This window comes from Carassius auratus, chromosome 8, assembly GCF_003368295.1.
Source record: "Carassius auratus strain Wakin chromosome 8, ASM336829v1, whole genome shotgun sequence".
NCBI classification, from domain to species: Eukaryota; Metazoa; Chordata; class Actinopteri; order Cypriniformes; family Cyprinidae; genus Carassius; species Carassius auratus.
In genome coordinates, this window is record NC_039250.1 from 27,644,168 (window position 1) to 27,665,727 (window position 21,560).

At 39.1% G+C, this 21,560-nt stretch overlaps 1 protein-coding gene across 7 annotated transcripts in view; it reads left to right on the forward strand.

Annotated features, from left to right (window-relative positions):
* Positions 1 to 21,560, forward strand: part of LOC113107833 (1-phosphatidylinositol 4,5-bisphosphate phosphodiesterase eta-2-like) — a 113,868-nt gene extending 92,308 nt beyond the window's left edge. For 6 of the 7 annotated variants that reach the window (XM_026270599.1, XM_026270598.1, XM_026270595.1 and 3 more), the window contains 13 exons: positions 977 to 1,084; positions 1,710 to 1,862; positions 3,050 to 3,148; positions 3,418 to 3,518; positions 3,617 to 3,702; positions 4,112 to 4,297; positions 4,576 to 4,683; positions 5,445 to 5,569; positions 8,387 to 8,471; positions 9,682 to 9,828; positions 9,957 to 10,036; positions 15,152 to 15,482; positions 18,982 to 21,560. In XM_026270599.1, the coding sequence (XP_026126384.1) occupies positions 977 to 1,084; positions 1,710 to 1,862; positions 3,050 to 3,148; positions 3,418 to 3,518; positions 3,617 to 3,702; positions 4,112 to 4,297; positions 4,576 to 4,683; positions 5,445 to 5,569; positions 8,387 to 8,471; positions 9,682 to 9,828; positions 9,957 to 10,036; positions 15,152 to 15,482; positions 18,982 to 20,582 (3,210 nt within the window). In that variant the 3' untranslated portion in view covers positions 20,583 to 21,560. Of the gene's footprint in view, positions 1 to 976; positions 1,085 to 1,709; positions 1,863 to 3,049; positions 3,149 to 3,417; positions 3,519 to 3,616; positions 3,703 to 4,111; positions 4,298 to 4,575; positions 4,684 to 5,444; positions 5,570 to 8,386; positions 8,472 to 9,681; positions 9,829 to 9,956; positions 10,037 to 15,151; positions 15,483 to 17,621; positions 17,652 to 18,981 lie in introns of all 7 variants that reach the window. The other variant, XM_026270602.1, reaches the window with a different exon arrangement.

Consider the following 21,560-nt stretch of genomic DNA (forward strand, 5'->3'; position numbering starts at 1 on the left):
TGATATTTTAGGAACATTGCATTTAGATGAGTGTCCATTTTTTGCACAGTCGCTAGTCTTTTTCTTTCAGAAAACCTTTAAGAGCAGCAAAACAGTAGAGTCTTAATGATATAAAATCTATTTGCTGAAGTGTAGCCCTCTCCTGTTCTTTTAATAAAGTGTGAGGGTTGAAAACTGGGCCGTAGATGGAGCAGCTGGGCGAGCGAGTTGAGCTATAATTGCAAGACGTACTGACGTTCCCACCAGAGACTGGATTCTGAACTGCAAACTGGGCCGGCCATGGTATTGACAAATTGCTCGGCACAGGCTGTGGATCATGGAGCACGTGGCCACCGGGAGCCCAGCGAACAGACTGCGTGTTTCAAAATACACTCGCACTGAACCGCTGCTTTGTTATGTTCAAGTCAAATCAAGTCACCTTTAGTTATATAGTGCTTTAAACAAAATACATTGCCTCAAAGCAACTGAACATCATTCATTAGGAAAACCAGATTAACATTAACTCAATGCATTTGAGATGCAGTCATAGGTACTTAACACTTTTTTCAAATACTTAAAATTGAATCACTGACGAAGAAGAATTTATTTTACGTAATGCAGCTGATAATACGACAGCACATAACTAGAACGAAGTACTCTTTTAGAGTCAGACATTGTTTGATTGATTAATCGCTATTGATTAACCCATTTCTGTCATCTGTATACTGCTGGTCTCTTTCTGTTAATGTCCCTGTCAATGTCAGTGCTGTATATCTGCAGTCAGTACATCAAGAGTGCTGTTCTGTGCCAGTCAATCATTGCATTTACTGATAAAGCAACTTAAGTAGCCATGGGTCCCCTGGGTTGTAATTGTCTTGTAAGATGCTGTTAGTGCCAGAAGAGCCTAGTCCCAGAAACTTCCCTATTCAAGTATTCAAATCCAAAGATGCACTTCACAAATCGTGTATTGACATGTTTTCTGTATGTTTGCTCATAGGGTAAAAAACTGCCCCCAAATATAGATGAGAATGCAGAGGAGGGGGACGTGTCTGATGAAGACAGCGCCGATGAGATGGAGGACGACTGTAAGCTGATGAATGGAGATGTAAGTGTTGTTATTTTATTTATTTATTTTTATTTAGTATTTTTTTAATAGTAGATAATGTTCATTAACCACTGAAAACAGAAGATGAAATCGAGTGCATTGCATTAAAAAATAAGTAAGAGTAGTGTGTTCGAATTTTGAACAGCTCAAGAAATTTAATATGTTTAATTGTCATGAAAGTAATGTTGCAAATGCAAATGCAATGCCTTTAATGGTGCTAGAGTTAGTCTGCATTTTCTTAATGTGAAATATATTTGTTCTTTACTTTCTTTTCATTTGATGCTGAAATATCACCTGGTCAAGTTATTGAAAGTTTAATGAGATGCACACTTATCTTTAATTCTTCAGGTTGTTCTACATCTGTCATGTCTTTTTAGCAGGACATTTCAGTTGTACTTTATGCAAAAGGCTCTCAGTGAATCCTAAAAGACTCGTGCATTTTGAATGAAAGCTCCGCTCTCTAAATCGTAATTTTTTAATGCAAAATGGCGTGAATTTTTCTCCGTGTGTAAATTAAACTAAGTTAGATATTTTGATGAATGGTTTTGACCTTCATGATCCCTGCAGATGCTTTCACAATGCTAAGTCGGTTCAAATTCACTTCTCTCCCCGTCTCCATTTCCAGACATCTATGAACAGGAAGCAGGCGGAAAATGTTGCAAAGAAAAAATTAGATAACCTCATGAAGGAGTCAAAGATTCGTGACCGGGAAGATCCGGACAGTTTTACCATCGCAGCCCTGCCGCCGACGGGAAAAGCTGACAAATCCGCGCTGAAGGTTAATATGCTGCACTTCACCCACAGCACCTGTACATACACCTCACTCCTTCCTTTCCAGGAGAGGAAACAACACAGTCTTACCTGTTCTCTTACATTTCACTCATTCTCACTTCAATTCAGCAAGTGCTTTAATTAGCTTAGGTTTGTCCTTGTACAGATGTGTGCTGTGTGGTTATTTAAGGACTGACTCGAGGCTTAGACATTAGACACATGATTGCACACAGAGGTTTTTTCTCACCACCGTCCTTGACGGCCTACAGAGATACAGGAGAGCATGCGTAGATTGGCCATATGCTATACATTTATTTTTAAAAAATCCCCCGAAGTCCACCTCTCCTTGACACTTATAATTGAACAGTCTGTTTCATGTGCCCTTAAAACTAAAAATGTAAAAGTGAATCATTGTACCAGCAAGATAAATCCTGCTCTCCATGAGAAGTCCCATTTACTGGATATTTTGAAGGGATAAGTTGCTGTCGCCACCTACTGGTTGTGTCAAAGAATAAGTCAGAAATCTGCTATCTCTCCTACTATTTTAACAAAAAAAAATCATGTTAAAATGTTAATACTGTATATCATACATCAGGCTTTTGAGAAATGTTTATTTGTTCTCTCAATCATCATTTCATTGTGTTATGCCACAACATAAACTACAAAGCTTGGATCATAAAACTAGCATTTAAATCGAATCTCTGTTATTAGCAGATACAGAGTGACAGTGATAGATTTACAACAGTAGAGCAGATACTTCAAATAAAACACAAGTATCAGCTGAGTTACATCCCAGGCTGAATTGCATCTTATTTTTCAGCAATATAAATATGAACTGCAACAAAGTGCATACTTTTGCTCAGTTTTAGGCCTTTTTTTTACTCCCTCCTCAACTAGAGTCTGAACTATAAAACTATATTGAATATAGTTTTATACTGATATTCTGAATATACTGATATACCGAATATTTAATGTAATATTATTAAAATCTTTTTTTATTATTTTCTATTCGATTCAACAACAAAAAAAATGTATATATATATATATATATATATATATATATATATATATATATATATATATATATATAATTTTTTTTTTTTTTTTTTTTTTTACTGTCATGATAATTTTATACATTTATGTATATATTCCTGTCCATATTTGCAATTCAATGCATCTTTTTTTATAATACAGGGAAAAGCAGAAGACAGCACTGACACAGGAGACGAGGCCAACGCTGGTGGCAGCAAACGTCAGGGTCGATCTTTCATGGGGAGCTTCTCCAAACGCAAGGTAGTCTTAGATATCATTATGCATACGGACCCAAACTAATCCAAAAACCCTGTTTCCTCTCATAACAAGATACTGCACACACTGAAAAATGCATCTGTCTTCTACCTATATCAATTATTCATCCAGAATGAAATAATAACCTGTATATAGCTCCCTGGAATACTACATTCAGAGTTTATTTTCTTCTAATGACCGGCTGACTGTGTGTTATATGTGACATGTTGACTTAATTAACACTGCATCACCTCAGCTGCATCTGTTCACCGTAGAAAAAGACAAGTAAACTGAGGAAGTCCTCCAGTTTTGAGGACACGGACACCGATCCGGAGAGCTCGAGTGGGGCGTCTAAAGCAGCAGTGCATCACAGCAGGTACTGGCAGAATCACTCATGGCGTGTGCGTTTAGATATTGTCATAAAGGTGGTTACATACTGTATTGTATGTCTGTAAATGTAATCTGTTTTAACAGAAAGAAAAAAACAATGAAGCTATCAAGAGCACTCTCTGATCTGGTATACACGAAATCTGTGGGCACACCAGACTTTGAGGCACAAGGTGAGAAGAACAGAAAATATATGTGACTATATCTGAGATTCAGATTATGAAAATGATGAAAAATATATCCTAGGCCCAATCTATTTATGGAGGGCCGCTTACACAATGAATCGTGCAGCTTTACAGTATTAAAAATTGGAAAATAGTTTCTCAAGAGTCATTTTTCAGTTAAAGTTCACTACATTGATGATTCAGTCCAGTTCAGCTCTCTTCCAGTAACATCTGTCCAATCACTGACAAAATTCTTTACTTATGCATAATTTATATTTTTCAAATGAATAAATTGATCCTTCATTATTTTTAAATGGCACTCATCCTCCATATGGCTCCATCTGATCCGTTCAAATGGTTGCAGTCCAGTGGATATGTGCCAGTGTATGTTTTCACGTCATGCGTGTGTGTGTTGCAGTGGGCAGCAGCGGTTGGCAGGTATCCTCGATGAGCGAGACCAAGGCCCATCAGGTAATGCAGCAGAAGACGGTGCAATTCATGCGATTCAACCAGCGGCAGCTCTCGCGGATCTACCCCTCCCCTTACCGCGTGGACTCCAGCAACTTCAACCCACAGCCCTTCTGGAGCGCCGGCTGCCATCTAGGTACGCCAGTCCACCCACAAACAAATATTTCTGTTTAATGGAGAAACCAAGAATAAACAGTGTGTCTGAAACATACTGGGAACCTGCTGCTCACTGCTACGCTCTAGTATTTTAATTTAATATGAAAATGATTTAATTCTTGGAAGACACTACTGGATTTACAAAAAAATACTAATAATAAAAGGGTACATTCAATTGCTGAAAATGCCCCTAACACCAGAGATATGCTTGTAAATATGAATCGTAAAAGTCAGTGAATTATGATGGCTTTTGTGCAGTGGCTTTGAACTACCAGACAGAGGGCAGAGTGCTGCAGCTCAACAGAGCCAAGTTTTATTGCAACGGCAACTGTGGTTACATCCTGAAACCTGCCTGTATGTGTGAAGGTGAGTGCCTACATTTGCTAGATGTATTTCTGTCTGTATTAATGTTTCCCTGCTTCAGATTTTGGTAACACTTAAAGTCTCTATATATAATGCATTATAAAATTAATTTGCTCTGTAATGAACCTAATCATGCATTGTATGATCTCATAACTAACTGTAACCAGTTATAATAAATTATAATACTAATCTATTTCGTTGTTACACTTATAAAAAATATAACACATTAAAACGACAAAAAATGTCGTGTTATAATCATTTAATCTTGGTTCATGAATATTAATGAATAGATATAATGCATTATAACATACATTAAGAAGACTTTTATAATGCATTATGCATGAAGGCTTTAAGTGAAGTGTTTTTTTTTTTGTCATGCTGATGTTTCATTGTAGTGTAGATCCACAAGGAGCATATTGCTATGCTGTTATTGTCATATTTTAAAATATTATATTATATTATTTTAATTTAACTTCCCAAAACCATTATAATACAGTGTTTATATCAACAAACATTAGTGTAATAGAATATTCCTTTACAAAATTCTGCCTTTTTATCAAAGAAAATTGTTTATTTAGTAAACATTCAAGATCAAGTTATAAATATATACTTAATATAGAAGTTAAATAATATAAGTCAGTGCTTGTGAATCTACTGTTAGTGTATTAGCAAAGCAGACTGGGAATTTAACAAAGAGTTGTTGATGTTACGATATGATTATGGAATTGTAAGTGCAGAAATATGTCCTTTCTTTATTCTTACAGGTTCATTTAATCCAGTGGCTGAGGATCCTTTACCAGGGCGGTTGAAAAAACAATTGGTTCTTAAGATCATCAGCGGCCAGCAGTTACCCAAGCCTAAAGACTCCATGCTCGGTGACCGAGGAGAGGTAAGTCAAGACAATAACAAAACATCACGGTTATGTATGTAACCATCATTCCCTGATGGAGGGAAGGAAGACATTATGTTGAACGACGTATGGGATCTCACTTGGGAGGCCAATCATCTCTGAGGTAAAGATAAAATGCCAATGAAAATTAGCTAGTGCATTTTGCAAGCTCCACTGTAGCCACTCCCCGTGCCTTTAAGTATATAAAGAGACAGCATGCATCCACTCATTCAGGTTTTATGCTGAGGAGCCCAGAAACATTTTCTGGCAACAGCGAATAGTTCAAGGCTGTGGCATGGGGACATAAGGTCTCCATTCCCTCCATCAGGGGACGAGGGTTACCTAAATAACCGAGACGTACTGTTGGTCACTACAAGTTATGTGGAACGACATATGGGGTCCATGGAAAACACCACAACCTAAACACTGTCACAACTCTGTGGTGCTGCAATTGTCGACAAGCTGTGGCGTGTCACAAAAGCCCCAGCGCAAATTCACTGACCTTGGTATCGAAGGGCACCAAAAGGGTGAGTACATCACTGCTGGAGAAAGCCACGCTGCTGTTCCGCTCACAAAAGGTTTTTGGAAAGGATTTCAACCTTCAGTGAAAGATTGCTTCAAATCTTCACAATTTGTTCTTTCAACTTGGCAGAACAATGGGGAAGCGAGCCTTATGAAAAAAGGTCACTACAGAGACCAAATCCTACCCTTAGGGAGGTGACATGGAGATCCTGATTTGGACTGACCCAATGGGCAGTACTACATATGGAATAGGTCTCTGAGGCAGGTTCTACCTTAGAGTAGGGATGGAACAGCTGCCATAAGAGACTGACAGAGCGGGTCTGTCAAGGGAAGACACAGGTTTGCCAAGAGGGAAAACTTACCGTGAAAGAATACACATTTGGGATTACCCATAGGGAATCAAGCCAAATGCACACCTAGCCCAGTACAAGTGTACCAGTACTGGGCCTGGCATCAGACTGATCTGCCAAGTATGACTGCCGTAGTGCTGGATGATGCTCGACCAGGGAATGGCAACCAGGGAACTCTACTGGGAGAAGAAAGGTTCTCGCATCCACGTGTGGTGAGGAGAAATAGCTGGCCAGGTTGCTCTTCACACCGCCTCCTCATTCTCACCCTTGATGCCCTCTTTCACCAAGGCTTTGGACAGGAGACGAGGACGATTTCTCCAAGTGGCAGCATTTTGCAGGCACAGATGCACAACAATGGCTCCCTCCACCCCAGGAATATCTACGTACCCCCTGAGGACGAAGGAGGAAGACAAGCTGCCTCTGGCCGTAAAGGGGCCATCCTTGACTTTGTCACCTCTTAATGCACCTTTGGGAAGAAATGAACCGGAGCAGAACGCAGCTGCCCAGGCAAGCGACAACACCTGAGGGGGGCAACCCCCGCCAAATCCTCATCCTCAGAGGCCGATTGTCCATCCCCTGATGCTGCAATTGACATCTGATCTTCAGGCAGTGCACTGAAAGACACACTGGGACCAGCACGAGACGGCCAAGCAGAACCAATCGTTGAACTCATGGGACATGTGCTGCGGGGGGAATGAGAGTCCGTGGTCCAGTAGAGAAACTATCACAGTCACCCTAAGATCTCTCAGAGTGCCAGCCAGGGAAACCGGGATGGGTGGTGGTAGAGGGGTCTGCTGCACTCCCCTTGAGGAGTGAGAGACGTGATCGCAGCGATGCCATGCTCTTACACCCATAACATACACATGAATCATTTATGAGCTCTGCTTCAACATGTTGGATGACCAGACACTGAAGACAAATCTTGTGACCATCAACCGAGAACAGGAAACGACCGCATCCAGAAGGACACAGACAAAACGGGATCGTACTGTACTACGCCGTCACAACAACCAGGAACAGCTCCTAACGAACACAAAGATGTCTGTAGGCACAAGGAGTGGCTCAGCATGCAAAATCCGCTAGCCAGTTTTCATTGGTGTTTTCTCTTAAACTCAGAGATGATTGGCCTCCCAAGTTAGACCCCATATGTTGTTCAGGGAACTGGTATTCATTTTGTACATAGAAGATGATCAGTGTGACTATAGTAGAACATTTTAATTCCAATTATAATCACTAAAACTGTCACTCACTGTGGGTTTACCCTGCTTTGTGGGATTTCATTGACCCTGTGGATCAGATCAGCCTGCCAAAATGATTGATTTCCACGACAATTTAATCTATCTATCACATCTGTCATTGAAAGAGAGCAACACAAATCACAAATCCAGAATTATTCTGAATCATTGTTCCTTTCATTTTAGTTTTAAAGCTTATTTTGACTGTCAGGTTTCTTTAGCACACATTACTGTAATAAAACATTTAGTTATTGAGAAATTTAAATGCCTCTGATTCATCCCTACTAATTCATGCATGCCATGGAAAAATGTACAATTAGGTTACAATGCATTAACTTCCATATTGTAAAGTATAAATGAAACTGAATATAAAGTGAGGAAAAATAAGGGGGATTTAATTGTATAAATTGTATTCATTTTATTTAGGGTTAGATTGTGAAATGTAAACCCTGATATCCAATAAAATATATGTATTTTTATTTATTTTTGACAAAACAAAAATGTGCACTTATGATTCATGCAAAATTATACAATCATTGGACTACAGCAAATCATCATAAATCCAAAGTAATAACAGTATACAAATCACTCCTAAACACAGGTATGCATTTAAATTATCTTGAGATGTTTAAAAAGATGTTTGTATTATTTCAAAGTGCTTTTTTCTCATGTGTTTTTTTTTTTAATTATTATTATTTTTATTTTTTTAGATAATCGACCCATTTGTGGAAGTGGAGATTATCGGTCTACCAGTGGATTGCTGCAAAGAGCAAACCAGGGTGGTTGATGACAATGGTGAGAGAGTAATATCCCATGACAGATTTTATATTACACACACAAACAACAACACAGCTTGCCATTTAACCTGTAATTGTGGGGGATTGGTTATTAAAGTATCATTAAACTGTGAGACTATTATTTGGAGTTGTCATTGTTATTTGTGTTTGTTTGGAAGAGGGGTGATAAATTTATGCATGATACTTGTGCCAGGTATAATACCAACCTGCATCTCATGATGACCAAAAAACGAATAATTCATGAACTCGATTTACATTTACATTTGCATTTATTTTCTTGCAGGCGCTTTCTTACTAAAGCAACTCACAGGTGCATGTAGAGTGGTATTGAGATACAAAAGATTTTACAAAAAGTTGTAAAGAGATAACTCTGAGAAATTGGCTTGGTGAATAGAGGTTTGAAAATGGGCTTATTTTCTGTATGTCTTAAGACATGAAGTGGCTGTAATGGAGATAATTTTGGAGAGGAATTCTGAGGAACCACCAGGGGCGGAGTGGGACTCATTTTCAGCCCTGAAGTTCCAAGAGCAGCCGGCAGAGAATTCTGCTTGGTCTTAAAGCACTTCCTCTAACATTCACAAATAAAACAATGATTTGTGCAAAAAGAACGATTAGTTAACAAATAAGAGTTTGTTACTGATATGGTCTAGTGAAAATAATAATATAGTGCTGCAGTCTAGGGACAGCATAGTTTGACCAAGTGGCATGACAACACTGGCCCACGCAGCCCAAAAACAGGAATCTTCCTGGTGGTCCCGATTAACCAGTCCGGGCCTGGGAGCCGCTCACTCAGTATGGGTCGATTTTATAATGACAACATGTGTAAAGAGAACAGCATTGGTCCAAGGAGAGAGCCCTGTGGGACCTCAGACGCTATAGGGTACAGAATACTGAAACTGATCTCTGTCAACTTGTATGTTAGAACGTTTGTCCAAAAAGGACTATAGATCTGCTGTCAAATATGTACAATGGATAAGTCCAAGAGAATATTATTGGAGTGTAAAAATACTCAGTTTAATTCAGTCACTCTGAGGCAAGCAATTTAAGTTAAGTGGCCTATTTTGCCTGGATTGTGAAGGTCAAGCAGGTAATTTTGTTGGAGTGCAAATGGCAGGTGATGAACATTCTGACACCTCCAATCCTTTCTTTCTTTCATTTAATCTGCATAAATTCATGTTAATTTTCCCCACTCTATCTTTCTCCCTCAGGTTTCAATCCTATGTGGGAGGAGACACTTGTCTTCACTCTTCACATGCCAGAGATTGCTCTTATACGCTTCCTGGTTTGGGACCATGACCCAATTGGCCAAGATTTTATTGGCCAGAGGACAATCGCCTTTAACAGCATGATTCCCGGTACCAACCTTTGTTTACATATTACACTTCTTTTTATATAAGAAAAAGTATTTTTGACATATCGGGCATTTGGGATATATGTTTTTCCAATGTTGTGCATCCATAATTTTAGTATATTTGATTGTCAGGTTACCGACATGTGTATTTGGAAGGCATGGAGGAAGCTTCCATCTTTGTTCATGTTGCAGTAAATGACATAACCAGTAAGGTGAGCACTTGTGGTTTGCAGGCAAAATAAATGTTGGTGTTATTGTGTGCCAAGAGCTGTACGTTTAGAAAGATAACATTCTTGTCATGTGCTAAAAGATTCCAACTCTGTAACTCAAATCTGATTCAGGTCTGTATACAATCCTGATTTACGTGATTTTAATCTGTTTTAGATGAATATTAAAAGCAGAAGCATAAAATGTGTACAATTATAAAATAAAATAAAAATTATATGTAATCCTTTGCAAAATGGGTAAAATGATTGTAGATTCACTGAATTTAATCTACAATCATTAGATTCACTTTAATAGATTCAATTAGAAAATGTATGTATGATTATACTTGTAAATAAATATATATTTTTAAAACATGTTAATGCAAATAGAACAGACATCTATCTACCTATTTCCCAAGCTACATGAATTATATGTCATCTATTCTATTTTTCAATATATCTATTAACAATCTTTTTTCCTTTTCTTTTCTTTTTTTGCCATTAATGCTATGAAAAAATGAATATGACCGTTTGATCCTGTTCGTAAAAAGTGCCACATGATGTTGTAAACATGCTCACTGCTTAATTATGTCATGCTTTTGTCCATAATTTGTGTCCTAAACATTCAGCGTCGACAACAAATGTTATTTGTGTAGTTTGTCTGTTTTTCCCCTTCTCCCTCTTTCTCTTTTTTCTTACTTCTCTTTCTCTTATGTTTGTGATTTCAGTGCACCCATCTTAGTCCAAAAGCTGTCTATAAAGGCAGGAAATTGTTAGGATCCTCGTTCAAAACTCAGGTGTAGTGAGACCCAATCAGCACCCTGCATGCTCCCTGCAAACCCCGCCCTCCCCCACACAGTGAGCGGTTAAGCCCTGATTCATTTGCTAGCCTTCACCATGCCAACTCATACAAAATGAGTTGTGACATAACTGTGACTTTCTTCCTTGGCTGCATTCTCATTGACCCCTAAAGCAGATCCAGTGTCAATGTCCCTAAAGCAGGCGACAGCGTTCACTCCTATTTCACTTAACTCAGGGCATTTAAGGGCCATGATAGGGTTTTGGCTGGCTGGTTTGCAGTAATACAGCACTCAAGCTGTAGAGTCCATGAGAGAGATGCGTTTATCTTGGTTTGTGAAGTACTGTATGTTACGTCCTCTCTATTCTTATCCATGATTATGAGTGTCTACTATGAGAGCTGGACTTTAGCAGGTACTTTTTTGCATCCCTTTTCTGAGCCAAAGAAATATCTTGCTCTTGTTGTGGTAATTGTGTAGATTAGCATAAATGCATTAAAATTACAAACAAATGCATGAAAGTTATTGACGCAATATTAGCGAAGAGTCTCACTTGGATCTACTTGAACACGTTTCATGAAATGACTCTGGGTGTTGTGCAGATAATTTGAAAAATTGCTAGTTTTAGTTTAATTTATTTGAGTAACATAATATAATAAAGATTTCAATACCTTGCGTCTCATTTCCAAGCAAGTTAGGCATTGTTTTAGCATGAATCAAAATAGATCACCCAGAGTCATTTTTTTTAATCAGAGATGGTTGGACATAAATGTCCCGTCACCTTTCACTTGACATTTATTCCCATTTCATAGTTATTAATGCTATCACCTCAAATTTCCAACATTGTCCGCATCTTCATGTTTAAAGGTCTGTGTTAACCCACATTTTGTCTGTTGATTCCAAATTCTGCTACATCTGGGATAACATTTGTCATTTAAATTGTCACTGATTTCAATGGTAACACTGTTTAAGTTGCATTAGATTAGAACATAACTTAACTTGTAGATTAATACTACTTGGCAACTTATTATAGTAGGGTTCTCATCAAATTATGTTGCTGGTATGAAAAAAAAAAATAGTTGTACGTATACTAAACTGAAAACCTTAAACCACCCCAGTGAGATTAGATTGCCACTAAGCTTGACTGCATTTCCCAAAAGTGTCATAAACTTCTGTAGATTGTAGAAATCGCTGGCTTACAATGCTTTTGGGAAAACCAGCTCTTTCATCCACTTTTTAGGCTAGTCTGGTTTTATGGTTTTAAACTGCCCAGGCTCATTGGAAATTAGGTTAGGGTTAGGGTAGGGTTTTAAAAGTAAATAAAATAAAATTAAGTAAAATTAAGCAGTTAACTCATTTCACGGTGTCAGTGTTGCCAGATGTTTTAAAAAGGATATTTCAAAATACTAGGCTACATAACACATGTCTTTAACTTGTGATTTTTACCTCTTAATTGTTCTTTTTTTCCCGCTCCTTTTCTTTGCGTCGATTCCTGCCTTGTGCCCCTAATAATTTTCTTTTTTCACTGATTTTTTTTTAAATTATGCTTTAAGAGCAAATAAATGGCAAAATTTTGACTGTGAGTGCCATGCATAACTGATTCATTCCTGACGCAGAAAGTGTTTAAATTAGTCCAACATGACATGTTTTCATATCTTATTTTACGCTGATGTCAATTTTATTTTAATTCTAAAATTATTATCAGTACGATGATCGATCAGTACTAAAATTATGTTAACTGTCAGAAATGATTTAGCTTAATATATGGATGTAGAGTGCACAATGGTCACAGGAAAAAAAAAAAAAGCCATGGAAAACGTATATGTTTTCAAGCAAGACTTAAAAACATCAACTGAGGGTGCAGATCTGATGTCAGGTGGAACGGTATACCACATTCTTGGGACAGCAACTGAAAATGCACAATGTCTATTTGTTTTCAGGTGATTTTGGAACTGAGAGCAGTAAGCAGTTCAATGATCTTTGAGATCTACCAGAGTTCAAATGAATTAGGGCCCGGTTCCCCAAAACGTTCTTATCGCTAAGTAGCTCTTAACCTATTCCTTAACCTCTCTCTTAACCTTATGGCACGATTCCCGACACGTTCGTACGCTAAGTATATCTTCTGTAAGTCACACTTTCATAAGGTTGGTCTGGACCATTCGTAAGCTCTCTCTTAGCGATGTTTGAGCTCAAGACGCTACTTTACAGCAGTCTTTAGAAACCAGCGCAGCGAAGTACAAGTCAAACTATGGTAGGTTGACAATGTTGTGGCTCAACAATGATTTTTTGTTATTTTTTAAGACTCAAAATAAATTATGTTCGCAATGGATACAGGCCTATTTATGAAGTTGACTTTATGTGGTATCAGAACTAATATGGTGGTAATTAGCCTAGGCTTTTTCATAATGTAATTATCAAAAAATTGATTGCCAATTCGCTTTAAAATCTGGCAAACAATTTGGCTCTAAATGGCTAAGATCTATAAATGGGTAAGCATGGTGGAGTCCAGTAAGCGACCAACTAGCAGCGATCCAACGTGTCCTTGTATTGAATCAAAGACGGACGCGGAGCCGTTTTGTCCATGTCAATTTTATAATTCAGCAAAACTTAAGCCCTTTTGACATTTTGCCTGACGTGGCAATATAAAAAAAAAAAAATTCCTCTCAAGACAACTCATTATGGAGCTACTGGACCTTCTCCGACCTGCGCTTTCCAGGCAAATACGGCGGAATTTTGCTTTAAGCCCCGAAGGCCAGTGCTACGTTTCTGTTCTGTTTTTTTTTTTTTTTTTTTTTTTTTTTTGCTACAGAGAGCTTCATCGAGGTCGTGGGAGAGGGCTATGGCCTAATCAAGACCTCGGTGTGGAGGTGCGTCCACACTGTCACCAACGCCCTTCTGCACCATGCCGGGGATTACATCCTGGTGGATGGCACACTCATCCCTATCGCCAATCCATCAGTGATTGATCAGGCGTACATATCGCAAAAGTATACGCGGCCATAAACGTGCAGGTTATAGTGGACCACAGGGGTGTGATCTCCGACCTGGTGGTAATGTCCAGCAAAACTTCAAGTTCCTCTGACGAGAGGCTTGGTGCCCTTTTTTACGTTGCTTCCCCACCGCATTTTTGTATCTAACTCTCTCTCTCTCTCTGTTCATTGTAGATAGGTTGCTTTTTTTATTAAAAACATAAACCAATTGCCAATCAATACCGCAGAAGTTAACAGAAGTAACTGCAGCTGCTTGCCAATCAATTCTGATTGTAAAGTACCTTAACATTAATATAAAAAGTGTATTATATAATTTATAAAAGTCGTTAAACCCATGTCAAGAAGCGGCACAAGTCACACAAACGGGATAAGGAGGGTGGATGATTAGCGAGGGATCCCCGGTTCGTCTAACCGTCAAAACATATCTTGTGAACATATTACTGACCATTTGATAATTTAATTTATAGTCTATATTCTACTGATAACTTAAACTATGTTAAAATTAATGTTACTGTAATAATTTGAGGAATGTTTCATTTGCATAGAACGTGTTGCCTATCTTAACGCTGTATTGCACATTCGCGTGAAGTGGAAAATCGATTCATGAGCAATCGATGCCTTCTAATTCAGCACCTTCACTTTGGACAGCGCTCTTGTAACGTCGGACGTAAGAGGCAGTGTGCTAAGAAGTTTCCTAAGGGACACTTTGGGGAACACACTCAGGAACATAAACAACTTTGGTAAGATATATCTTTCAAGGTCTTCTTAGCGCGCTAAGAGTGAGCGTTATCAGGGAACCGGGCCCAGGTCCGTAACATATTCTGGAGCCATATCATGGACAGCTTTATAAACGTACAGCAACACCTTACCCTGAATCCGATATTTAACCGGAAGCCAATGCAGCTTTTCCAAAACTGGAGTAATATGCTCCCTTTTCTTTGTACTAGTAAGGAACCTCGCAGCTGCATTTTGGACCAATTGCTCTTTTGAAATAAGAGATTGGCTCACTCCCAAATAAAGTGCATTACATTAGTCCAAATGGGAGGAGATAAATGCATGAATCAATATCGCAGAAACCTCGCCACAAACACGTATTTCCAATGAGCCAGGGTTGGTTTTAAAGGGACACTTTAAGTTGATTTAAGTTATTTTTCCAGATGGGCACAATATATCATAGTGGATTGGTAGGCAGTTTTTGCTTGGTTAATTATTTAGAAGAAGAATCTATGAAAGCCGATTTAACCTAGTTAAGATTCCTCAGCACATCTTGTTTAAATGATTCCATTTGTCTTAGATTCATATTGCCTACTGATTTTTCCAATGTCCCATTGCAGGTTCGAGCAGTCAGTGGTATAAAAGGACTCTTTCACAGAAACCCAAAGCAGTCATCTCTCGACAGCCATGCTGCTGCTCTGCTCAACCGTAAGAGCACCTTTGGGGCTCACCTCCTGCGCCGCACAGCCAGTGCCCCCACCAAGGGCCAACCCAAAGTCAAGAGGGGCTTTCCTGAGATCTCCATTGACACAAAAGATTGCAGCTCTGAGGGCGCCAGTGAGGAGCGGGAATCTGAAGAGGGGCCACCTATCCACCACAACGGAGATACTGCATCTGCAAAATCATGGGGTCACGGCACCAACGGGCAGCTTCACCCTGATGACAGTAAAGGTAAGAGTACTTTCTTTTATCCTGAGCCCCGTGCTACAAAATACCGAAACAAGGGCGTGATGAGCGAACCGCTGAAGCGAGCCAACAGGTTGAGACTCCTGGATCCACTGGATGAGAAGCCAGGGGTATTTGCCCGTGTTGCTATCAACAGCTCTGGGCGGATTGGGATGACTTCCAATTGCATAAAGTGTGTAATTGGCTCCAAGGAGAGTCCAGACTTGGAGAGGAAGGTTTCACAGTCCAAACCTGCTCCCCTCGGACCTGAAAGAGTGTCTCGGTCTCCAACACTTTCCAGACAAGTTCAGCCAGAGCCCATTCTCAAACCACAAGCATTGGCCCAAACTGACTCAAAGCCCCAACCAGATCCTCAGGCTCTACTCAAGCCTGTACCCTTACCTAGATCGAGGGCCAAGGCCAGACAAACACTGGCCGCACAACCCCTTAACCCCACTGAGGACCCCACTGTCAGAAATGATCGCTCATGTAGCGTACCGCGCCAACTCTTTCGGTCCCCATTTACACCACCTCCTCCAATTCCAGACAGCAAAACTAGCCTTTGTCGGCAATGCCCTGCTCCACCCAACTATGGCAGCAACTGCAAAGAGACTAGATCTGTGGATGATGTCAAAAGATTGTCTGACAGTGACTCTAGCAGCTGTGACAGTCTGACCAGTCTTGATCTACCCACCATATTCCCGACACGAGGAATGGAGAACCGAAAGCGGGCCGCAGGGACACTGCAGCGTGAGATGAATGCTCTTTTCGCTCAAAAAATGGAGGAGATCCGCAGTAAATCCCCCTTGTTTTTTGCTGGTAAGGTGTTTATAGTTAGATGGATTTTAGCTGTTAGAATGCCCTAGTGACTCACTAGAATAGTTTTCAGTAGGTTGATGGAACCCAAGAAATACCCACCAAAGACCTTGTGGATGGTGGGCATCTCAATGTAGGCTGATCCACACTAGAACTGGGCAATTACATCAATGGGATCCTGTCACAGAAATACTTAGCATAACTGTTTAATATTAACTGGTTTTAATGTGCACCATTTCCTCTTCGTTTCTGTGTCCTTAAATCAATATCCTGAAACCAGATTTAAATGCGAATGTAGCTGCATGGTGACAGAGGGGCATCAGTAACTGACACAATGAGGGCATCCCATCAATGCTTCTTTGTGATTTTGAAGTAATTGTTTAGAAAAAAACAGCCTTTCATTAAAAAGAAAATGTTTTTCCCTTAAATGGAAAGAAATTACTGTTGGAGATCTCAACAATGTTTTAAATTGTTGTGTTAAGTCGGCAATTAGTTTCTATGGGTTCTAAGGAATAGGGCAAACTTCTGAGATGAAGATACTTTTTCTGAAAAGATACTGAAAATCTATTTTTGGGGGGCTTTTTCAAGTCCTCTTGAAACTAATACAATGTTATAATAATGTTGAATATAATATAGTAAATAAAACTCATACTGTATATAAACATGCATACTACATTATTAAAAAAAATCCAATAATCATGAATAAAAGGGAAAGTCATTGAAATTCATTGATCAAAATGTGTGGGTGTGGGGACACTTCTAAAAACTATGCATGTTTTGTATGTTTTTATCTGCCTATTGCAGCAATGTAACTGATTTTAGTGCGGTTACAAGACTGTGAGAGTCACAAGACTCTTTTGTAAGTAGAGAGGATGTGTTTTCCCCCCACGCACTTGAGCAAATACAAACCAGATGCTCAACTTTTACTCTTTTAGGTCCTGAAATCACGGGATTTCTACATGGGGAATATTGGCTAACTACATTCTTGCATGTTGATTTTGGGGTTGGGAGTTGGGGGTTATCATATGACTTATGAATGAGTGAGTGCAGCTGCATTTTCCTATTCCTTAAGGTATCATCCACATTGTAGGTTCTCAATTCCTAATGATGATGGTGCTAAACCATTTTAATCATAAATATTTAGATCTTTAAGCATTGCCTTTCCATGTCCCCGTTCTTTATTGTGTATCTATAAATCCATATTAGAACAAAGCATATATGTTTTGTACCAGTCTCCCTCCCTTTTGCACTGTCCTTCTGTTTCAATCTTCACTTAACTTGTTAAAACCTCTATTTGTTCCTTCCTTCTTGCATGCTTTCTATCCTTAGTGCAAAACTGAGGGGCTGACCAATTACCAGGTAAAAAGATTTTTCAACATTTTATTTTAAACAAGCTCTTTTTGGAAATTATTTAACCTTTTTCATTATGATGTGTGTTGTGTGTTATATTCAACATCATACACTTTACTGAACATGTGCAAAGAAACTGATATAAAATGTAACTATTTATATTTCTGCCATTAATAGCCAAGTCTTGATTAGTAGGATAGTGTAGAATAGTATAGCCATTTATTAGTACTCATAAAGCACATATTAATGCCTTATTCTGCATGAAAATATTTTAGATCCCCTAATCCAATCCCATACCTAAAAGCAGCAAATAAGTTGTTTATTGAGGCAAAAGTTGTAGATAATAGTTAGTTAAAGTGAGAATTGGTAAAAAATAAATAAAGTCTGACCATTTATGATATGGACATGTGACCAAATCATGGTATTTGAGGAAAGGTGTGTTGTTTTTCAGAAGACAAAATGGGGATAAAAATATATATTTGCATTTGGGCTTGAATTCCATTGGATTATGCTTAAACATTAATCTTTCATCAATGGACGAGGGATTTTCATCACAAGAAGAAAAAAAATATGTTTAATACAGCCTTAAAACATTTCTGTTTACAAATTACTAATGTACAGTACAGAACAAGTGAACAGTGGAAGCAACATAGGAAGGAATGATGAAAACCTTATGTTTTGTTTACTTTTGCATTTACTTTTGCACCTTTGATCGATCATGCTGTATACACCAGATGTAATTTATATATTTAATTAATACATGCATTTTTTTTATATTGTATTATGTTATTATTTAAATACAACACATGGGACCAGTTTTATACATAGCATGTTATATGTTTGCAATACATTTGTGTCTAAATATGTGGTTTTGTTGAATTGTGCTTAAAGCTGAAGTGTGTACTTTTCATCATTCAAACTCCTATCCAAGTTTAATATGCAGAGAAAACTTTAAGGCATTTGTAGGTTGAATTTTCCCAAAAGTATAAATACCATGTCAATGTGGGTCAATCAAATAGTGTTTTGACAATGCAGCAACAGAAGACAATAATTAGTTAAACATTTGGTAGTCTACATAAAATACACACTTCACCTTTATTTTTCATTTTGTTTTGCTGTAAATGTGCTATGCAAAAAGGCATTATTTCATTCATGTGCAAAATTATTGCTGTATATTGTTGGTCTTGTTGGCATTCATGATGCATTTTATGTTATCGTGTGAGTGTGTGTGTTTAACTGTCATTATACTATACCAAATTTTGTATATGTATTTTAAAAAAAAATTGGCTCTTTTATTTAGTGTATATCTAATTTTTTTCTACTTGCCATGTGCTTTCAGAAAACCCTGAAGTGCAGAGTCTGACTCCATCCCTGAACACCTCATGTCTGGGATCCACTACTGAGGAATTTCAGGAGAACAGTCCTTTGACTTCCACACAAAGCCCTGTGAATACCTCACCACATTGTCCCTCCACTACATTGTCTTCACCATCCACAGCAATAACAACATCTTCCAATGGGGAAAATCTCAGCCCTGTGAAAAATAATGAGGACATTCAGAAATCATTTGCACTTACCGAGTGTATTGGTCCATACAGCACCAGTGACAAGGATTCTGGAAACAGCCACATCAACTCTTCACTTTCCACAAATTACCTTGACATTGGATGTAATACGCCCCCATTGCCGGACCAGGAGGATGTGCAAAATGCAGTCAGTGATCCCAACAATTCTGAAATAAAAACACGACATACAGAGACAGATGCCATAAAGGAAACAGCCACCACTCAGAGCTCTCAAAGGATGCAGGCGTTGAAGGGCGTGTTTGACAGAGACATTGGACGAAGCATGCAAACGGGACTGAGGACCCCAGTCAGAAGGACCAAGAGTGAAGGACAAATGAAGGCAGTGATAAAAACAGACGGCCCATCAGTGGTCCCCGAAGTCTCTATCGACGCCACTTTAAACGACAGACTCTGGAGCAAACTCGACCCCGGCAGCCATCGGGATAGTGTGTCATCGTCTTCCAGCATTTCGTCCAATGACACTGTGATTGATTTGTCCTTGCCAAACCTCTCCAGAAAGAGCCTTACCTGTCTTAGTGCAGCCCGGGACTACTCGGACAACCAAGTACCATTGGCCAACAGAACCAGCCAGCCACGGTCGACCATTGTAGCATGCAAGGTCTCGCTTGTCAGCAAGAGCAAGTCCAACCCCAACCTGCGGGATGGGGAGATGTGCGACCCAGAGGATGAGTTACAACCCAGGCCTTTGGCTGCAGAGAAAGATCCCATCCGGCTCATGCAGAGGCGCCACACATGGAGCAGGTTGTACATGGAGGGCTTAAAGCAGTCTTCCACTCTTGCAGCTTCTGGTGGCTCCAAGAGATCAACCACCCCCTCGGCAAAAGATATGGACAGCAGCTCCAAATCCAAGAGTCTTGGAGATCTCACTTCAGACGACATCGCCTGTAACTTCGAGAGCAAGTATCGCAGCATTAGCCGCAGTTTCATTGTGAGGCCAAGCCGTCAACTAGGGAAAACTCTCAGAAAGCCCCAGAATGACCTAACGGAGCAGCTCAAGAGGCTCACTGATGTGGAGCCCCTCACTAGCAATGACTTTGCTCAGTGTAGGAACGATTCTGAAGCGGGACAGGAAGAGGAGGAGACACCCCCTTTGAGGAGGAGTTCCTCACGGAGCCAGAGCCGGGTGAGATACATTGCTAACCGAGCCAGGCAGGCCCAAGAGAGACAGCGGCTCCAAAGCCTGACTAGGATGTCTGGGAGCCCCATCGAAGAGCGTGGCAATCCTGAAGGAGCTTGTAGTGTAGCCCACAGTCCCTGCGTTAGCTTGGATCTTTTGAGCCAGCTTCCACCAGGACCACCCCAACAAAGCCCTGTGAGCCCGGACAACGAGGTCTTCTTTATGCTCAGGCTGTAAAAGGACGAGAGTGTGTTGAGTTTTTTTGTATGGAACAAGAGTACACAAGGTGGCCACCTATCACTCATTAAGATACTCCAGTAGACATGTTGAGCTGTCAAACATTTGTTATGTGCACCTACTGTAATACACCTTACATTCTGGCTTGATGCTAAACATTGGAAAGCACACAATCTTTTGATCATTTTTAATTGATGCCCATTGTTGACCTACTCCCAACCCTGAATAATGAGCCGTTAAAGAAGATGAGATGCTAAGCTTTAAACTTTTAATTGGATGCAATGGTTTTCTAGTTAGTACAAATTATTTGTAAATGTGCATGCGTGTGTTCAAAACAAAAAAAGTCAAAGGTGCAAAGCCAGAAGATTTTTTAAAAAGGTTTATTAAAATATACAAGAATGCGTATAGAAATCATTACAAACATTCTAAAATTAGATTATGCCTGTGGAGTTTGTGGTACTGTGTTTTAAGATGCAGCTTATTGCAGCAATAGATAAAAATGTAAGCACTACTGATTCACCACAATAGTTCTCTGGAATTATAAAATACAAATGCATTTGTTTGTGTTGTTAACGGAATGAGAACAAATTTTGTAACCAAGCATGGGATTTGTCAGAGTAATTTATTGTCCCTTGAAACTATTTTTTAAATAGTTTTAGATGTAGTAATATTAATTAATGCTGTGTTCTGTTATTTACAACTTACAGTATGTTCTTTAGTTGAGTTAGTTAATAATGAAGTGTAGATCTAGAAATATGGTAATTCATACAAATTGCATATCTTCACTTTATGTACAGTAGCTTACATTTTGAAATTGTATTGTTTGTCACTCAATTTTAATATTTCTCCTATGGTCTACTGTATTTTTATGTTTCAAAGATTTTATGATTTAACTGTACAGTCTGTTAGAGTCTAGGTAAGCAGTTATGTAGATGTTGTTCAATGTCATTGTCCTAAGTATACCAATACCTTTTATTA